This window comes from Girardinichthys multiradiatus, chromosome X, assembly GCF_021462225.1.
Source record: "Girardinichthys multiradiatus isolate DD_20200921_A chromosome X, DD_fGirMul_XY1, whole genome shotgun sequence".
Taxonomy (NCBI): domain Eukaryota; kingdom Metazoa; phylum Chordata; class Actinopteri; order Cyprinodontiformes; family Goodeidae; genus Girardinichthys; species Girardinichthys multiradiatus.
The window spans coordinates 36,065,227-36,086,092 of record NC_061817.1 but is presented as its reverse complement, the minus strand read 5'-3'; the positions used below and the strand labels follow the sequence as shown (position 1 = coordinate 36,086,092).

Here is a 20,866-nt window from a genome sequence, read left to right as displayed (position 1 = left end):
TTAATTTCAAAATGATCCCAGATATGCTGCTAATATTATCAGGACAGTGAGGCTGTGAAGAGTTATAGCAACACCTGGCTAGAAGCACGTTAGTGGAAAATGTTTAATGGTGGTCTTTATTGAGCAGAACATTACTTCTTACCCGCAGCATCCCTGGATATTTTCCCTCTGGTTTGTATGATTAAAATTCTCTGCAGTCCTCTTCCCAAACAAGCTGGTTAACAGATGTCATCTTTGACTTTCTTTTTTGATAACCTGCAGAGTTAAGATTTCTTTTTTTCTTGGTCCCAGTAGTACCATTCCTGCACTGTGTAATCAAATGCTTATGTCAGCAAAATTACCACCTTTCAGCTTGCAAATAGCTCTCTCATCCTTAAAAGTCTCAGCCTGACTTCGTATTTTGAGACATTCTTGCTATTTTTACTTGATGTTCAGGTTTAGACAGCCTCAACCTTTCCAAGTCCTGATTTTAATTTAGTCTTTTAGCCTTGAGTGTATTGAACTGGTGTGCAGTCCGGGCACAAACTCAGACTGTCCGTTCTTTGTATCAAACTTAGTGAGCACTTCTGCTGCAGGAGAAATCAGTTCATATTCTCCCTGATGATACTGGCTCCATTTTTCTGGCCTGAACTCCTAAATCTTGTTGCTGTCAGCATCGATGTTCTTGCAGGTGGGACTTCTTCTTCTTCTCCTCATTATGTGTGGCCTCCTCCCTGTTTGTGTGTACCTGCCCTTGCTTACTGCCCTCCTCTGTCTGTCACACAATATAATCATATTCACATAGTGGAAATGACATTACATATGAGCTGCCACTGTGGAAAGGATCAGGGCAACCGCTAGACAAGCCTAATAAACGCCTAACCATCAAAGTGACAGCCATAATGGCATGAAAGCAGTTACCCAAAATATCTGCAGTTCTCCTCCCCCTGTCCCCTTTTCTTTTTCAGCTCCCCTGGGTGGTACCTACAGAGGACAGTAAAAGTTAATAGGTAAATAACTCAATAGATGTATCAATATGTTAATAAATGCAGCACACAAAAACATAAAAATAAAAAAAAATTGGTTCAACTTGATTTTTTTTTTTTACCATTAAGATAACCCAACAAATGCCAGCAACACAAATAAAACCACTGGTTTTACAGATGAACCCATCGTGGTTGTGCAGCTATGGTTTCCTTCTTATTTACCCTTTTTCTACTAATCTGTTACTAATCTCATTGTGGGAGTCAGGGAAAGACAATAGAAAGGCATTGAGATGGATATGAAGTTTTCACATTTTTTTAAAACAAGAGATCAACCTTGATCTCTGTTTGGGGTCATGTCACTTAAAAAAAAAAAAAAAAAAAAAATTATCAGCTGCTAAGGACCACAAATTATCAGAAGCTTTTTGCGAGACACTAACCATCGGCCTCCTCGAGTGATGCCGGCACGGAAGTTGGGGAAACAGCGGACTGAACAAGTGGAGAGACAATATTAGGACCAGGAAAGAATGCTGGACTTAGTCCAGTCTAAGTGGGGATTATGCAACTTCAGCCAACTGAAACCCAGAACAATAGAGGAGTGTGAGATGGGGAAAACATAGGAAATAGTTTCCCGGTGGTTACCTGAGAGGACTAGTTTTATGGGTCTGGTTTGATGCATAATTCAGGGGCAGCTCCTTCCCATCTAAGGCCGTGGCTCTAAGAGGCATGGTGAGTTCCTTGGTTCTGATCCACCAGCACCCTGTCAATAAGGTCCCATTCACAACCAGGGTCAATGAGGGCTGTAAGATCATAGGAGGAGTTTTGCAACAGAATCTTGGCTGGAAGAACTAGACGGGGATATTTAGGCAAAGTGGTTTGGTCCGTCACACTCTCCGTTTCTTCTGACGGACCCGATCTTTTGGTCGTACCGGGCAAGAAGCCAGGAAATAGTCAGTCAGTCATTTTCTACCGCTTATTCCATAGTGGGTCGCGGGGGAGCTGGTGCCTATCTCTAGCAGTCTATGGGCGAGAGGCGGGGTACACCCTGGACAGGTCGCCAGTCCATCGCAGGGCAACACACAAACAACCATGCACACACTCATTCATACACCTAAGGGCAATTTAGAGAGACCAATTAACCTAACAGGCATGTCTTTGTCTCACCGGGTACTCCGGCTTCCTCCCACAGTCCAAAGACAAGCCAGGAAATATTCAGGGGGAAATAAAGGCAGAGATTAACGTGGGTTGAGTGGTCTTAGTGCAGTAGTGTTAGCACCGCTCCCAACCGATGACCCATCTGTCCGAAACCTTCTTCTCTCCCTGAGTCGGTTATCAATTCTTACTGCTAAGGCTATAAAATCATTGAGCGACTCAGGCTCATCCCGTGTGGCCAATTCATCCTTTAAGGACTTGTTTAGGGCTTGAAAAAAAATGCTGCCTTGAAAGCACTGTTGTCCCAGCCAGATGCTGCAGCCAGTGTGCAAAACAAATGTTTTAGACTCCATAGCCAGGGGATAAGCCTGATCGATCCGACTCTTCAGAAAAAGTTAATCGGAACTCATCAATAAATTCCTTGTGTGTGCAACCGAAACTGGAAGGGTCCTGAAATCTTGCTTCAGCCAAATTTTAAAGCTTTTCCAGTGTGCAGGCCCAAAATGAACAAGATTTTAGCTTCTTCCTGGGGAAAGGAGTGGGGAGATCGACTGAAAACTAAAAAACATTGCAGCAGGAAGCCGCCACAACCCACCTCACCAGAGAACTTCTCCGGGTTGGGGGTAGTGATGTCACGAAAGGTTGTAGACTGAGAAACCAGAGGTGCAATAGCACCGCCAGGTGGAGGGGAAGTCGAACTTGAACTAGGCTGCAAATTTTGTAGGAGCCCCTGCATCTGTCCAGCCATTTGCTCCAGACACTGATTGGAAATTACAAGTTGATCATGTAGAGACCTGAGCATGGAGTCATGCGACTGAATTAGCTGATGTTGATCGGATACTTATCTCCCGAGCGGGTCTGCTGGGTCTTGTTGGCCTGAGTATTCTGTCATTTCTTTAAAGATTTGTTTAACCCACATGCAACCACACTCAGGAGAACAAAGGAGGTTAGAAGGTTTATTTTACTGGTCTTGTTTAAGGTTACACCGGAACTCCGGTCAGGAAAGTAGAGGCAGGATTGCAGGCTTCTCGGGATCTCTAGAGGGAGAAGCGCTGGTTAAATTAGGACAACCTTCAGATATCTCAAAAAGGTCCAAACTTGCTTACTTCGTCTCTGGTTGTTACAGAACTGGAGTGGGGCCTTCCAATGGGGCAAGGAGTCTGTCAATCCAGAAAAGTGGTCCAGCAAGGAACGATCCATGGCTGGTCAGAGTACTCACAGGGATAGGGTCTTAGTTGGGTCCAGGAGCCAAGCCAACAGTCGAGTACAGAAAATCCAAAATCACAAACTGTCAGAATGAAGTCCGGGTAGTCGAGGTCCAGCGTTGCACGGAATCTGCCCACACCTCACAGGTACTAGTAGGGAAGCAGGAAAAAACAAACACAGGGTAAGTACTTAGTACAGACAAACCGGTATGGTTACTCTGGCTTGAAGATTACCACATGGGCAAAACACTCAGGCATCAAAGGACTGGCGGCTGCCTCCTAAATATTCCACCCAGGCACACACAATCAGCCGTCGATCAGAAACACATGTTGCAGGAACATACTGTGGCTCAAGGACGACCTCTGGTGGACCAACACAGCACGACACTCCCAAGCCCTAACAAAGCCAGTAATCACTATAATCAACATGCTACAATTACTGCACATATACTTTCAGAAATCCAGATACACTGAATTAAAGTTTCACCACACTGCAGATCAATTAAGTCGAAAGGTCTTTGCTTTGTGCTGAACTGATGAGCAGAGGAAGACCTGCATGCTGATGAGGTCACCATGATAACTAAAGCAAAGCTCACATCACCCGGACGAGCTGAAGGCAAGTGAATATTCATTAAATCCTACACAATAAGAGAGAATTTAATCTGCCAATTTAATTATAAGGTCGGCGCTCAGGAAGCTTTGGTCTAGATTCTTTTTCCCTGGGAGATTCGCCCTCTTTCCCCAACCCCCACATTGATAAAGCAATAGAGAGGAAGAAAGAATATACGGTCAACCAGCGATGAAGGGAGACTTGGCCCTTTTTCTTTTTTTGTTGCTGTAGAACGAATAATGAAGTAGGAATAAGAAGGGAACAAGGCAACAATAGGAAGTATGACCATTACTCCTCTGCTTGGCCTATTAAAGTAAGAAAACAACCAATATCCCCACAGCACAAATTAGGAAACAGAATCAGGGAGTTACTGAGGGTATGAGATGACACTCCTGAGCATGAGGCAGCTTCGGTAATAGTTTTCAAACGTTTTACAGCCAAGTTTAATGGCTCTTCCTCATTTGTGAAGTGGACTGAAGGGTTCTCAGAGATGAAATTAGATAGACTGAGAACGGCCAAGAGGATTTGGGGGCATAATTGAACATGAGAAGCAAAGAAATGTACAAAAATATCCCACCTTGCATAAAAGCAAGGAGTGAATGCTACATTTAATAATTTTTTTGTTAGCATTTAAAAGTGATATCACACTGAAAATGTTTCGGATCATCAAACTTATTTTGGTATCAGGCAAATGTAACCTCAGTAAATACAAAATAGCTGTTTTCAAATGATCCTTTCATTCATTAAGAAAACAACATATCCAAAACATCCTGTGAAAAAGTCATTGCCCACTAAACCAAATATCTTGCTGTGTCACCTTTAACAGCATCAAGTGTTTGCAATAACTAGCAATCAGTCTTCAGTGTAGCTGTGGAGGAATTTTGGCCTACTCTTCTTTGCAGAATTGTTTTAATTTAGCCACATTGGGTGGGTTTTAAGCATAAACAGTCTGTTTAAGGTCATAACACATGAGCTCAGTCAAATTTACGTCATTTTGATTTTTGAGCCCATCAGAGGAGGACATGCTGGTATGCTGTAGATTATTGGCTTGTTACATGACGCAAGTGCACTTAAGTTTAAGGCAATGCAAGCCAGGTTTATTTATGTAGCACCATTCATAAAAACGATCCAAAGTGCTTTACAGTGCATTAAGGGAAAGACAGACAGTAAAGGTTGCAAACTGATGGCAGGACCTTCTCCTTCAGGAATTTCTGGTAGAGAGCACAGTTCATGGTTCCATGAATAACAATGTTTTTCAGGTACTGAAGCGGCAAAGCAGCCCAAGGCCATCCCACTACTACCACTATGTTTGACTGTAGGTATAATATCTTATATTTAGTGTAAAACTAACACAGCATTTCATAACAAAATAATATAACAATAATAGAATTCTGTGACATCCTGGATGAGTCGTCAATGTGTTCTTGATGTCATGACTGTTGGTTTTGAGAAGGACCCAGGTGCAGATATGGACTGGGAAAAGAGTTCTTTAATATTAAAACAGAAAAAACATAAATGGTGTGGCACAATAAGACCAGAACATAGAGCACGGGCAGAGAAACAGGCGGCATTTACAGAAACATTGAGTACAAGGTAGTTAAATGGCAATGAACAATGAGAAGTCAGGACCTAAATACTGAGGCAGGGGTGGAAGACAAAGGACAAAGACAAAGGAACCAGATGAGCTAATCAGAGGAAATGAGGAGCAGCTGAGGTAGAATGTAAGCAGGGTGACTGAGGGATAGAGACTGATTAACACAGAGGGAGCTGAACTAAAACAAGTGGGAAAGACAGATAAAAACATAAGGGAATAAATTAGAATACACAGGGAGCAGAACACAAGAAACAACTAAGAGACTATCCTAAAGAAGTGAACTTGTATGGCAAGACCTTACCAGCAATAATGAAAACAGTGAAATGAACTGAAATGGCAAGAACTATATAACTTTAATAAACAATAGGGAAATGGTGAGAAATGGTAAATGGACTGAAATTATATCTTGCTTTTTAGTCCTACTGGCCATTCATAGCATCCAACACTATAGCTACATTCACCCAGTCGCACTCAGAAACACGGACACCTTCGTACACTGATATGAAGATCGGTGAGAACACAAACAAAACCTAACACCCAGGATCAAGACAGTTAAGGTAATTTTGGTAGACCAAACCCCCCTGACAAGGTTTATCACTTGTCCATGTTTTCTCCATTTGTGGATGGTGGCTCTCAATGTTTGTTGAGTTATTTTTTTTCATTTCCTGAGGCATCAAAGTCTCAGTTTGTCTGTTTTATGTCAGAATGAACTGTGGAAAAAACGTCAGTCCATTCAGCATTAGCTCCTGCTGAAGCCTGAAACGCGGCATAAAATAAACATCCCTGTGAAATCCTTTGCTTGGAGTTGCTCTCTGTCTGCAAGAATAAGAACATTTTTTATTTATTTCTACTGTGAAAGAGCAGCAGTAGAGATGTACTCTGGATTGACAATTTGTTTGGAAAGACACAGCTTTGATGCTGCAGAGTCCCCCTACATATTTCAGCACAGGACTGTTTGAGTGGCAGGTCTCGGCCTACAACATCTCTGCAGCTTCCAAGGTATTGCACGTTAGACAGCTTTTATAGACTGAGATGCTTCATTCATCTTTCTGTGTTGGAAAACTGAAAAATATAAAGGTTACATGAAACAGTTTATTTCTAATGCAACAGTGAAAGAAAAGGCTCTCATACTTCTATTAAACATCACAGAAAAGATTTATCTTTACAAACCTGATGGTTTTCAGCCATGAATAATTCTTCCCAATGAAAAGAAAGTGCGGGACTTGAAAAGTCTGATTATCAGTGAAGCAATGTCGCCCTCTGCTGGGCGTATTTATAGGGCTGCTGTGTGAGGTGTGAAAAGTTTCAAACATATGAACGTATTACATCTTTAAGGTTTTTTGCATTTTCTAAAACATAGCTGAAAATTAGAATAGTATAGTATGAAACAGAGCTGCCAGAGCTGGATTATTTTAAAACACCACCTTAAAGGTAATTCCCTGACAGATTATATGAAAGCTTTTTAAATTTTAAAATCATGAAAATCAATTCATCTGCCTTGACAATCTATAAAATTTGATATTTATTTCCTGATCTCTTCCTGATTTTCAAGAACCTCAAACGGATCCTTTGATGTTTGGAATATAAGGAATCTCTGTGAAAATTGATCGTAGAGAAACAGAGAGGGATTTACAAACAGATGTTGGAATTTCTTTAAATAAAGAATATTTGAAAATATATAATTTTAGCTCCTAAATGCTTAAATAGAAGAGTGAAGAGAGTCCTTGTTACATTTCCATCTGATATATTTCAGTATATACAGTTATCCCCAAAATTATTCATACCCCTGGCAGAATTATATGCCGCAGTCTGTTTATGACTGAAAGAGAAACATAAAATAATAATGGTACAGGAGTATCACCTAAATAAAAGAGCTTTCTATTTTTCATTAAGATTTTATAAATAAATGTATTGCACCTTGAAAATTATTAATATCTTTCTTGATAATAAATTGAAACATATTGTTTGGAAAATGCTTTTTATAATTGCTGGCCAGTTTGGCGCATGTTTCCACTTGAGTTTGGATGATTCATCTCTGGTAATCAGCTCCAGGTCTTGAGGTTGAAAGGTCTCCTTGCCATCACCCTAATCTTTAGCCGCCTTCACAGATTTTCTATCAGATTCAAGGCTAGGCCTGAATCTTGACCGCTATAAAACATTAATGTTACTTCCAGATGAAACAGTCAGTCAGTCAGTCATTTTCTACTGCTTATTCCATAGTGGGTCGCGGGGGAGCTGGTGCCTATCTCCAGCAGTCTATGGGCAAGAGGCAGGGTACACCCTGGACAGGTCGCCAGTCCATCGCAGGACATTAATGTTACTTCCAGATGAAACATTTAGATCAAATTAAAAGATTACTTTAAATCTGCCAGGGGTATGAATAAATTTGGACTTAACTGTGTATTGAAAAGCATACATTTTGTTCAATTTGTTTTGTTTAATACAAATATAAACTAGCAACTCTGGTGTTGTTATAATGGTGCTCCAAACACATACAATTATTAGACAGCAAACAGAGGAGAAAATAGTTTATATAGAATCGTTTAAAGTGGATCTTTATGCACTTTGTTAAAATCAGACTGGCAGAAAAACATGTTCTAAAAAGAAAAATAACAAAGAAAAAGTAGTTTCTCTACGCTGTTTGGTCATTTTAAAAAAAATAATAAACTTAATTTTAATATTTATGTCTTGTAAGGATATTTTATTAGCTTATCTAGCAAACGAAACCCCTCCTCCAGCTTCATCTGCGCTCCTCTAAATGTTAAAATAGCGTTGGGTGCGCTTCCCAGTGCGCATGCGTCAGTGGAAGTCAGAGGAAGTATCCATACCTTTAACTGATTGATTTAAGGATAAAAAGCCTCTACATTTTAGCTTAAATGTGTCTTACTTTACTAATATTACATGTAATCTGTACAAACATATACTGTTGACACTAAGAGTCAACAGGTTGATCACAGTGAAGAGGAGCTGCGTTCTTGGGCAGGACAGGACGTCAAACGGAACCGAGTTCAAAGAATTAGTTCTGTATATTAGCCTCTGCTTTCAGAGCGCCACCTGCTGGACAAATGTTTCAATCCCAAATAAAAAACAGCAGGGTTTTACGCACTGCTTGGACCGGAAGTATGTCCATAAGTTTCTGAAAAGTGATCGGGGCAGATACATCCTGGGGTGACGTCTATGCATGTATACATATGAAGGTTTTATTTCTCTATGCTGAGGTAGAATCAGGTTTTACATGTAGAACCTGAAAAAGCAGTCTTGGAAGGAAGAGGATGATTGGACCTAAGAACAAACAGGATGCTGCTTTCAGATGAGAAGGAATTTAGAAAATACAAATACAATACTTAATACTCTACTTTATTTCATACTTATGCTTTCTGAAAAATACCTGATTACATAATTTTCCAAACAGACTAGAAACCCTGTCAGACAATTCTGACAGTAAAATGGGGTCCAACCTGGAAGACACCTGCTTTTCCTTTTTTAACCCATGAAGGTTCTGTGCTGGAAGCGTTCATTGCTTCTACTGTTAAATAAAGGATTCATTGTGTGGCCATGAACTTTGGGTCATGACCGAAAGAACGAGATCCCGTATACAAGTGGCTGAAATGAGCTTCCTCCGTAGGGTGGCCGGGCACTCCCTTAGAGATAGGGTGAGGAGCTCGGCCATCCGGGAGGGGCTCGGAGTAGAGCCGCTGCTCCTCCACATCGAGAGGAGCCAGTTGAGGTGGCTCGGGCATCTATACCGGATGCCTCCTGGACGCCTTCCTCGGGAGGTGTTCCAGGCACGTCCCACCGGGAGGAGGCCCAGGGGACGGCCCAGGACACGCTGGAGGGACTATGTCTCTCGGCTGGCCTGGGAACGCCTTGGGCTCCCCCTGGAGGAACTGGAGGAGGTGTCTGAGGAGAGGGACGTCTGGGCGTCTCTGCTGAGTCTGCTGCCCCTGCGACCCGGTCCTGGATAAGCGGAAGACGACGAACGAACGAACGAACATTGTGTTCAACCTTCATCTGAAGCAGCGAAACAGAAACAGTGTCAGCACTAAACCTCAACTTCACAAACTGCTACTTATCTGCAGCTGTACATCAGATCCAGATTTGTTTTCCAGCTCCATCACGGATACTTGTTAAGAGAGTGTGGAGCTCTAATCCTCCAAGTAGAAACTGTATGGAGCAGTTTGGTGTGAACTTGCTTTATTCTGTTCAATAAAACCAAACTAAATTCAGAGCTTACATTTTAGGAGGCATCACAAGAAAACTTATTCTGTTTTGTCAAATAAAAATCTCAACTTCTTATAAATATAAATTAATTCAGTATGCTCTCATGCAAAGTCCATTTCTCTGGATGAATCAGCTGGTCTTCAGCCTCTTTGTGTCTATGCTGTGCATCACCGTCTCCTCCTCCTGGTCTCTCTTTGCTCCTCTTTCAACCTCGGACCTTCTGAACATCTTCTGCTCGCTGACCACCTCGTTGGAGCTTCCTCTTGGATTTCTCAGCTCCCGCTTCTCTCTTCTCTCCTCCATCTCCTCGAGCTCTTCAGCAAAGAGGGTCTTAAGTGCAGGAATGAGTTTAGGGAGGATTTTAAAGTCTCTGAAGCAGATCTGGAAAACAAGAAGTCATTTCTAAAACCAGAATCCATTTCAGACTGTTTTATGTGTGTGTGTGTGTGTGTGTACATATGGTATCTGAGTCTTACTTTCATGTGGTCGAAGGATATTCCCACTTTGTCACTGAAGTCTTCACTGAAGAGTGGGATCTTGGCGTAGCGTTGGCTAAAGTGGTTCAACATGATGAAGTCAGCATTCATCTTCATGCCGATGCCGATGGCCTGCGAGGTCGTGCTGTCAGAAAACCCAAAGAGCGATCAAAAAAAGGAGTAGATACTCCATGAGAAGAAGTATTAAAAGAAAGAAGAATCTGCAAACATGGCGATAAAAACCTCAGTTCCCTTCATTTTTCTTGGTAAATCACATTAAAGTAGCTTTCAGTCAGATTCTCTCACCTGTGTCTTTTCTCAACAGCTTCCTCCTCGAGCTCATCCTCCAGTGTGGCTTCGTGGATCAATAAAGTTGCATTCTTTCCTGCAAAAAGTCCCCATAAACTCTGTATGAGACCCATCCTTTCCCAGAGGAAACCAGCCATGTCCTAATCAAGACTAAGAACCAACAGTATGTGCTGATCCAATGCATTGGCAGCAAACAGGCACAAGAACTGTAACGCCCTGCTTGGTCAGAATCCAGTCAGGCCATTTTGCCAGAATCAATAAGGAATGATCTCATGGGAACCTATAAAAGAATCTGGGAGCAACATGAGTGAGGTCAAGCATTAGGAAATATCTGATAAATGATTCAAAGCAACCTGTGCTGGTAAGCTGCACCTTTTATTAAACACTGAAATATTGAAACTGTGCTCTGGCGTATGGGCTTTAATCTCCAAGCACGTCTTACCGATATTTACGAATGCGTCGCAGGGCATGGTGTCTCCAGAAAAGGCCAGCTTCCAGCCTGACTGGTGCACAAAGCTGCAGGCGAAGGCATTCTTGCAGTGGCGCACACCGCACGTCCGGAACTGAGACACAAAAGCATTATTTAGTGAGTCTAAACCTCCCAAAACGTTTAAAACGAGATGAGGAGGCTGACACAGCTGCAGACCTCCTCCAGGTTGTTCTTTTTCAGCATGGCCTGGATGAACGAGTGAGTCTTTGGTTTGGACACCTCAGCATCATCACACAGAAATCTGTTGGGGATATGACTGAAAAACAAGAAACAGAAGAGAGAAGCTGTGCTTTAATAACCTGCATGGATTTAAAGCTTCTTCAAACAGATATTTCTACAGAGCTTAGAGCTTTACATATGGAACCTGAAAAAACCAGAGGCTGTAATGAAAGAAGGACAATGGATGAATGGATGGAGCGACAACTGATGGATGGACAGCTGAAAAAACGTCCTAACTTTAGAGAAATTTAAGGAGTAGAAAAAAGGTCCAAAACCATCTAGAACAAACAAGGGTCGAAGGTTTTTAATGATTAGGTGTTTCAGAAATGAATGGATGTTATAACTGGGGAAAATATTTAGCATTTCAGAATCTATTCTGGGTGACTGAAGCAATAACAGAACTGGAAGCATGTGGTGCCAAATCAGGCTGGCTGCATGGTGCAAACCTTTCATTGTGGATAAAAGAGCAAAAGCATGCAGGAAACATCACATTTAACAGCTTTGGATTTTTCCGGTTCAATGCATGAACTACACCAGAGCCTGGCGCTGTTACGAGTTTTTGCATTTCAACATACTTGAAATGACTGAGGATCTCCTCACAGTAATCATGATACTGTCCGAGCCACGCCATGATCTGAGCTGGAGCCACCAAGTAGATGGGGCTGAAGGGCCTTCCTAAGCTGGCCTGGAGGCAAAATAACAGTGTGATATAAACATTGTGGCACCTGTTACACTGAATGACAGAAAAAAAACAAACACGTTTTATGTCTTCTTATGCTTTTTGTTAAACAAGTAAAAGTTTACATACCAGCGCCCGTTGTCTCTGGTACAGCAGCTTTATCAGACCCTATGACCAGCATTAGAGTCTGGATTATACCACAGGTCTGTTACCGTTCACATCAATGTGTCGCAAGGCCTCTTACTGTGTGATGGTCTGCATGCAGGTGTGAGATGAAGACAGTGGAGATCTTGGATAAAGCGTCATCCACATCATCTCCATAATGTCTGCAGAGCTGACCGAAGGTTCCCTCTCCACAATCCAACAGCAGGGACTGACTCGGACTTCATGCAGAGACAAGCAAATATTGGTTATTATGAAAAACAAACAGTAACTGTGAGGTATTTAGCTGATCTGTTACAGTTGAAATAACAGTGATGTATTCACCTGATGTTCACTAAAGTGCCACTGACGTTTCTGATCTTCATCGGAAGAGCCGACCCCGTTCCTAAAAAGACCACCTCTGGGTGTTTGTCACCTGGAACTGCAGCGGAAAACAAAACGCTTTGGCTTAAAATTACATTCTCTCAATAATTATTCCTCAAACATGATATAACATTGTGCAAAACATAACCTGTCCCTAAACTGACCAGAAAGCTCTCGCTCTTCTGCTGAACAAGTTCTCCTGCATTTTTCCACTTCTTCCAGAAAGTTTGTAACCTCGGAAGCTTCTTTCACAAACTCCTCCGAGCTGCAGGAGGAAACGGCGTCTCTAACATTAGAGACAATAAAAAAAAGACAAACATTACAGTCCACAAGAAATACTTGCAGGCAGTTTTTATCAATGCTGTGAAGAAGTGGTAAAAACGGGTTAAACAGCTTAGAAACAAAACAAACTGACGTCGAGGACACCAACCTTTGCCACTCCATGACGGGTCGGAGCTGGAACTTGAGCAGACACTCGGCTCGGACGTTTGGGACGTGCAAAGCAGCCTGTGGTTGCTGAAAAACAAATCAGCTAATTTAGATCCAGTTGTGTAAAAAACGGAGGGATGTGTTGAGGAACTAAAACTCCTAACCCGATGAAAAACTGAGTTCTTGTTAACTAATTTCAATGTTTCTAGATGCAGCTGGTCTAGATTACTTGCTTCATGCTGACAAAAAGATTGAAACAGTGACAGAAAAACAACCAAAGCAGTAAACAAGACGAGGCCTTAGAGACCAATAAGCTCTTAATAAATCTTAGTTGTAAAATCAGTTTAATTAGTATTTTTAGCTAATCAGATTTAAAACATCCCTTTTTTAATCTGCAGTGGTAGGTTTAGAGAATCAGCAAGCAGTTCCTTTGTTTTTTACATTTCTAATAATTTAGCTTCTAATTAATAGATAAGGACTTTTGGTTCTTTTATTTCTAGATTTTGGTTACTAATCCTGATACTATATACAGAAACCTCCTGATTCTTCATCGACTGTGACGAAGATCGCTCAGTGCAAAAAAAAAAAAAAAAAAAAAAAAAAAACTAAAATCATGTTTCAGGCGAAGTGTGAGAAATAAAACTCTGATTTTTGATCAATTCTGAGGCTGATTAAGGTTTCTGAACATCAATATAGCTCAACGTATTTTATACACACCTTAAAGTAGCTACTGGTTTTCCCAATTCAGAGCTAAACAAATAGCCTTCAGTACTTGTTCCTGGTTCAGGTTTTCAGCTTCATTTTATACTGGGAGTTCTGGAAATATTCTCCACTGCACTTTGGTGTAGATTTTGTTTGAAGCAAAGATCAATGCGCCTGAACAACTCTACTTCTTGCCCTTTAGCGCTTACCAGTTCTGCATAACAGTTATGTAAGGTAAGTTTATTTATATATTTATAATTAGCTTTCTGAGAACCTCTAGAGGAAACCCAGCTGAAACGAGAGGAGCCTGTACCACAGTTCGAGAACCCTGGAATATGAAGACATCTACCTGACAGGTGAACCCTGGCCCAAACCATCTCCCCTGCTATGACGGAGAGGTTGACGTTTACCGCCCTCATTTAGTTAAAAGTTCATTCAGGTTTTGAAAACTGCTTTAGTTTCATCTCGCGTCTCGAGTTTATCCAAACCGATTCATTCTGAGTAGTCAAGGAGATCAGTGGACCATATGAATGCAGAAACATTACCTTTGCTTTGTAGGCTTTAAGTTCTGGAAAGATCTCTGGATGAATCATGTTGAGCTGAGTCTGAATCTTGTGACTTCGGATGTTATGGACTGTGCAGACCTGTTCATTGAGGACCAGGTGTTCTGTTGTGGATGGAAACCTGCAGAAACCCAGAATACTCTCAGATATTCTAGCTCCACTTGAAATATTGAGGTCTGGTATTAAAATGATGCAATGTAAAACCTCTCCATCCATTCTTTGTACTGATCCGTTTCCAGAACAGACTCTGGAGTCATGTGGACAACCAGCACAGCTGAATCCTCTGCCCCTCCAGTCTGGTATCTGAAAGAGACAACAAGTTATCACACTCTCTTAGGTCCTTAAATGTCTTCAGATAATTGAATATTTACCTTCTCAGCGGCTGATTGGTACAAACACCTTCGATAAACTCCTCAGACGGACACTCGACTACGATAAAGACCGGCCCGGGGTCAGTGGGAGTACAAACCTGCTCAGGTCGTATCTGTGAGACAGAAGCAAACTGTGAAGGAGCTGATGAAGTTTGGACCTGTAGTCTGATGAGTGCCAGAGAATCAAGCAGCACCTCTTTTCCATCATGCACGATGGTTTTTCCATCTTTTAAAGCTGTGATGAGAGGACCAATAGCCGCTGTTCCGCTGCATTAAGACATTTTATGAAGAAATCAGGTCAGGTGGTCAGAAATGAACACATAAGGGGACATATGGCAACTTACACAGGCAGTCTGAGCTCTTTGGCTTGAGCAACCAAGAAGTTTCCTTTCTTGGGATGAAGCTACAGGTTGGAGAAGAAAGTCAGAAACAAAGACTGCACTCTCAAACATGAAAACATTCATTTTATGGCTGCCAACCTTGCACACAAAGGCGATCACCAGCGACGTATCTCTAGCTGCTACACGTCTTTCACCTGAAAGATGTTTGACAAGAGTAACCCAACAATTCAGAGCAGAATCTGGACATTTATGCACACACTAAAGGTCTGATGGTGTGAACTGTGTTGGTATTGCTGGAGCTCAGTGCTGGGTTCAACACAGCTGGTCATAACATACCAACTGAAAGACAGGAAAAGCGGAGGCGTTCCTCAAGGCTCGGTTTTCAGCAAACTTTATTTACACAGCAGTGTTATAAAACAGCTTCACACAAATACAACATTAGGAATTTAATGACGTATAAAATATATTTAATATCTATATAGAGCCCCCAGTACTACATCATCTCTAACCATTTGACATTTTTTCTGTTTTACCACATGACCACATTCCCCTACAATCATTAGGCCAGTATGTCCAGAACATCCATGAATGAATGGAACAGAATTTCCTTCACCTTAAAGTCTTTCCTTTCGGTCCCAAAATGCAAGGTTAGAGATCAGTACTCAACTAGACTGAGGTCAAAGACTCACTGACACTGAGCAAGCAAGAAACCTAGGTGTCATAATGGATTTAAACACAAATAATTAACAACCACATAAAGTCTAGTACCAGATAAGCTCGCTGACATCTATAAAAATATTGGCAGCATCAAGGGACTTCTCTTTAAAAACACAACATAGAAGAACTGCTGCATGATTTTATGTTCAGTAGGTCAGATTATTGAAACTGTGTGTTTTCAATAATATAAAACCAATCGGTGAGCTGACACCATGTAACAGGGTCATATAAATCCAGGTCTTAAATCACGGCGCTGGCTCCCCGTTTCTCTAAGGTCAGAATTTAGAATCTTGTTGATGGTCTACAAGACACTGAAAGGTCTTGGACTAAAATACATTTCAGAGATGCTGGTCCGGTATGAACCATGTAGACCCCCTGGGGTCATCAGAAACCTCCTTATTCACTGGGAGTTGAAATCTCTAAGTTCACCCAACCATCTAATCCAAACTGTCCCTCTCAGATAAAAGGAAGTTGGTAAGGATGATGAAGAACAACCTAGGAAATACCAAGGCTCAAGCCTACATGACCTGGAAAGTGCTCGAACACCAGGGTCACGGTCTGCAGTGAAACCAGTTTTACATCAACATGGACGGCAGAAATCTAAGGCTAACTATGAGGACAAGCTAAAAATCTTCCCAAACGCCTGACCTCAACCCTGTTGAAAACCAGGTCTGTGGTTAAAGATGGCTCTATGTGTTGCGTCGACGGTGAACTTGCTAAGGAACTTAAGCAAAGGTTATTTGGGTGTATGGATAATTTAGGCCTGTGTGTATAGTTCTGATCCTGTGTGGATTTGAGAAAATCCATAATTCAAACCTGAGCCACCAATTATTGTGTAATCATTCTATCTTGGCAAAAGAAGACATTCATCTCCACGTATGTAAACTAACTGAGCTGAACTGCAGCCTTCTCACCTGATTCATCTACTCTGCCGTTATGGTGAAATCCATCTCTCTTTGGAGAACTCTGGGCCAGGCTGCTTCTATCAGACTTGGATGAATTTCTTCCTCTGTCGCTCCTTGACTTGGCTACAAAATAAACAGTCAGCTAATAATCTGAATGCCATTTGGAAGACAAAGTTAAATCCAAAGGAATGAAAAGTATGATTTGAATTTACCAAATATTGGCACTTGATACACAGTCATGGTTTCATCTCGGTGCATCTCTTCAGTGTACGGTCGAACGGCTGTGAGGACATCAAAACATGAATAATCCCACCAATAAACACGATGTAAAACTACATTACAGTAAAAAACGTCGTCATACACAGCTTGATGTCTACCAGAGGGCCAGAAAAGGACTTGATGGCATGCAGATAGTTCCTCTGAAAGATAAAAAAAAAGTCAGTCTCTGCATAAAATGTTCCTGCAGCTCTCTGCAACTTATATGTTTAGCTTCTCACTAGCTGTGGAGGTCCAGAAAGCACACACTCGGGCACGCCGGTGTCTTTTAAGGTTAATATCATCCCTGCAATACATGATATTCAGAAAATAAAAACATCATTAACAGGCAGACATTTTGAATTTACAAAAAGTTATGATATAAAACAGAAATCAGCTAGTTAAAGCAGTTTCAAATGCAAAGCTGGCATTTTATCTGAGATATAGAAGAATTACACCCAAAGCCCCTGTCATTATTTTACAAAAATGAACCTGAAATTTGTATTAAACTTTAAACTTGCATTCTGGTAAACAGCCAGCAGGAGGTAAAACCTCTGGCAATGACTTTAAAATACTCTTTGGAAACTGAAATAAGTTGTAGCTGGGATATACAACATCCCCGACTGAAACAAACTTCCTCTTATCTGACATGCCAACCATGATTTAAGATGAGAATCGGCCTCTGACCTGATAAACCTCCAACATTCTCCCAGCTCAGTCGGGTCAGCAAGATGTTATCCAGCCGAGCAGCCTTCAGCCTGCCAAAGTGAAAAACCTTCATGTTAGCGCTGTTAACCGTACCCCAGCAGCCAGGCCGAGATGAAGAGGAGGTGTGCGGTGGCTTACTTATGTTCCTGCATGAGTCTCTGGGTTCCTTCTCCACAGTTGAAGAGGTACCTGCAGCACAGAGATGGGACGTTTGAAAGCGTTTATTCCTCTTGTGTGTGTGTGTGTGTGTGTGTGTGTGTGTGTGTGTGTGTGACAGGACACACTAGATTTCTTTGAGGTCATGAGTTCAACTTGCAAAAAGGATGTCCTTGTAAGGAAGCTTGGACGGCTGGATCCATGGTCAGATAGCTAAATGGTCAAACGTGGATGGACGAGTCAAACAAATCGATGGATGGATGGATGGACAGAAGAACACAGGAATGAATGGATGGATGGATAGTGGAGTGGATGGATGAAAGGATGGATCGAACATGTAGGCAATCAGAAACCAAAGTCTGGAAATACAAATATTTTTCCATACTTTCCTTTATTTTTCCCTACTTGTCCAGATCTGGGGAATAATTTCATGAAATTTCTGACTATTTAGTCTGTATAGGATGAACCCTGTTTGTAGCCTGGGATAAGATATTCTTAAGCAAATGAGAGAGATTCTCCAGTGATGATGATCTCTAGTCATACCATAACTGTGACAGGAGAACATGGTCTAGTGTAGTTTGTGAAACGTCCATCATTGAGTGATGCTTTTATTTTGAAAGCACATCCAAAAACGTTACTTTTTCGACAAACTGAAGTATTCTCTCAGTTAGAGTCAACAGGATACAGTAAACTATCCCGACTAACAGCGCTATCTACCACCAAATCCACAATGCTCCTGACTTCTTTACCAACATGACAGAAGTTAAGTTAGCCGTTTTTGCTAGCTCCTTTTCAGAACCAGGCAGAGGCTCAGCAGCTACTTCCTAGAAGCGTGACCCTAACCAATAGGAGAGAAGGTGAGGCGGTGACGCTGGTCGAAAGACCGCCCCCTTTGTCTCAGTCTTTTTAATTTAAAAGAAATAAAAGGGGTAGGAAAAATAAAAACAAGAAATCCACTTGTATTAAATAAAGGAAAAATCTACAGTTCAAGTCAAATTAATGGTTTAAATAAGAAGTGGATAAATAGAAATATATGTATACATTTATATCTGATTAATTGATCAATAATTTAATAAATCGTTTTAATTTTTTGCATATAATGGCGCAATAATTTACATATCTGGCTAATTTTTGGCCCAGAAAATATTTTATTGAGTCATTTATTTATTTATTTCTGTATTTATTCTTAATTATGGTAGGATCGGTCCTCCATATCTATCTCACCGAATTTTTGTTTGTAATGTTTGTACATTTAAAGTCATTTTACTTTGGACTTGAAAAGCTAAAAATGTGGAAAGAATTGCGCTGAAATCCAAAGGAAGCTCGGCAAAAACACGTGACGTTTACTGGCTGTAGTTAAACTACAATCTGCTGAAATTTATGTTAATAACGGTAAACGCTAGTGTTTCTTAATAATACGGTACTTTAACTGAAACAAATGCTTTTTATGTAATATAGATTATGTGATGTGCCTACCTGTTGAACTCAGAGAAGACGTAAAGCGACGCAGGGCTGTCCCTGCTTCCGGCACCGACCACCTGCACGTACACGGTGGACGGTCCGTGAACGTCTCCCCGCTTGCTGCGGCTCTCCTTGGTCTTCACCCGGCGCAGCGTCTGCTTCTGCGGCCTCTTCGCTGGAAACGGATCCCCAAAGGTCGCCATTGACCGGTAAAAGTGGAAAACACTCCGGTGGGGAGAAGAATCACGGCGTGAAACCGTCACAGCAGCAGATAGAGCTCTGCCTTTCACAACCAGCAGCCTACAGAGCCTCACATGGAAGCTATTCATGCTAAATACGGCATCTGCTCATTAAAATATCCGAGACAAGTGGTATTTAAAGTCCGGAAGATCTCAGTTAACAGTCCTTAGACATTTCTACGCCGTTTTTTTTTACCTGTTTATTACCCAACATGGGCTTTAAACCTCATCCACGGAGCAGTAGAGGTTGGTCAACACATGCGACCTCTCTTCCGGCATGCAGTGACGAACGTCATCAACAAGATCCCACTTCTTAACGCCGATTGGTGGCCGGAACTTATTGCTAGGTCTATGGACCAATCAAAGCACAAGGGAGGTGGGAATAGAACATCTTGTTTTATGAAAAATAAACGCCAAGTAATATCCTATAATATCTTCACCTCTTACTGAAAATTATGTTAAATAAGATTTAAGATTTATTTGAATACAAAAATGTCGAGACATTAAAAAAGTTTTTAATCATCTTTTATCCTGTGTTTTTACTAATATACGCCGACTACAAAACACATCTGAGTATTTTAGTATAAATTTACACTGACAGTTTTTAAAACTCACGCTGAAGGAAAAACAGCACTAATTCAATTTATGTGTATTTGATGTGCATTTGACATCACAGAAGGCACAATAATTGACAACAGCAAATATGATGGCTGACGATTAACTCTTAAAAGACAGTGTCTACAGTGTCCAAAGTATTTTTACTTATGATCATAGTTCAACCTTATTTCAGCCATAGTTTGCATGTTTTTCCCATGCATGCTTGAGTTCTGTCCTGCTCCCTTTCATGCATTAGACAAAACCTTGTATCTCCAAAAATATAACTTTTCAGGAAAAGTAAAAATAACTTGAGGCACCTAAAGGCTGGAGATAGGCACCTAAGCTGGTGCTTTTCCATTGGAAGTGTAAAAACAGATGTTTCTGGTCAGATGTTTACATCCACTTTTCACAGATTAAAAGTTTGGATTAACTGTGGATTTTTTTCTATTCCAAACAGGTTGAAAATTATACATACATTCATCCAAATCTGTGGTGCGTAATGTCTTTTAACATGACAAGGCAAAGGCCCATTTCCCTTCTTTAGTAATCATGACTGACTGAAGCTAGTAGTTTCTCTGAATGAAAAGGATCTGTTTGACAACATTTCTGGGACTGACCAAAACTAGAAGCAATGGAAAAGCCCAAGGATGTCAGTGGATATGCAAGAAGAATTATAGATTAACACAAGCTGAGAAAGTTTTTTGGAGCCATTTCTAAACAACTGCAGATTCCAACAGCATCAGTTCAAGCAACTAGGTAAGATGTGCCACTACTTTACCAAGTTCTGGAAGAAGACCCACAGCAGTCACATTGAGTGGAAAAAACCTGTCAAAAAGTGGAAACCGTGAAGTCACTTTCTACAGTACAGCCAATTACACTAACTTTGACTGGGAAGGTGCTGACTCATACAGAAGCCCCTACTCCAAATTTGCCTACGTGGACAAGCCAGACACACTCCGGAGAAAAATAGTATTGTTAAA

The 20,866-nt window shown here is 41.2% G+C and overlaps 1 protein-coding gene and 1 long non-coding RNA gene across 3 annotated transcripts; both read right to left on the bottom strand.

Moving 5' to 3' along the window:
• Positions 1 to 2,151: 2,151 nt before the first annotated feature.
• On the bottom strand, positions 2,152 to 3,561 carry LOC124863608. Its single transcript, XR_007037167.1, has 2 exons — positions 3,221 to 3,561; positions 2,152 to 3,151 (listed from the first exon to the last, which is right to left on the bottom strand). It is a non-coding gene; the product is annotated as an uncharacterized LOC124863608 (long non-coding RNA).
• A 6,139-nt stretch (positions 3,562 to 9,700) lies between these two features.
• LOC124863541 (zinc phosphodiesterase ELAC protein 2-like) lies at positions 9,701 to 19,779 on the bottom strand. Of its 2 annotated transcripts, none has more exons than XM_047357958.1 (24): positions 19,066 to 19,779; positions 17,572 to 17,622; positions 17,413 to 17,483; positions 16,968 to 17,032; positions 16,832 to 16,889; positions 16,683 to 16,751; positions 16,480 to 16,593; positions 14,987 to 15,042; positions 14,852 to 14,910; positions 14,702 to 14,774; positions 14,508 to 14,620; positions 14,341 to 14,439; positions 14,119 to 14,257; positions 12,873 to 12,958; positions 12,607 to 12,728; positions 12,404 to 12,500; positions 12,162 to 12,300; positions 12,047 to 12,085; positions 11,814 to 11,923; positions 11,176 to 11,275; positions 10,972 to 11,092; positions 10,527 to 10,605; positions 10,221 to 10,365; positions 9,701 to 10,125 (listed from the first exon to the last, which is right to left on the bottom strand). In XM_047357958.1, exons 1-24 carry the CDS (start codon positions 19,377 to 19,379, stop codon positions 9,874 to 9,876), a joined length of 2,571 nt encoding a protein of 856 aa, XP_047213914.1. In that variant the 5' UTR covers positions 19,380 to 19,779; the 3' UTR covers positions 9,701 to 9,873. The 2 variants fall into 2 exon arrangements, with proteins under 2 accessions (XP_047213914.1, XP_047213915.1); XM_047357959.1 differs by having other exon boundaries at positions 12,607 to 12,707.
• Positions 19,780 to 20,866: the final 1,087 nt, after the last annotated feature.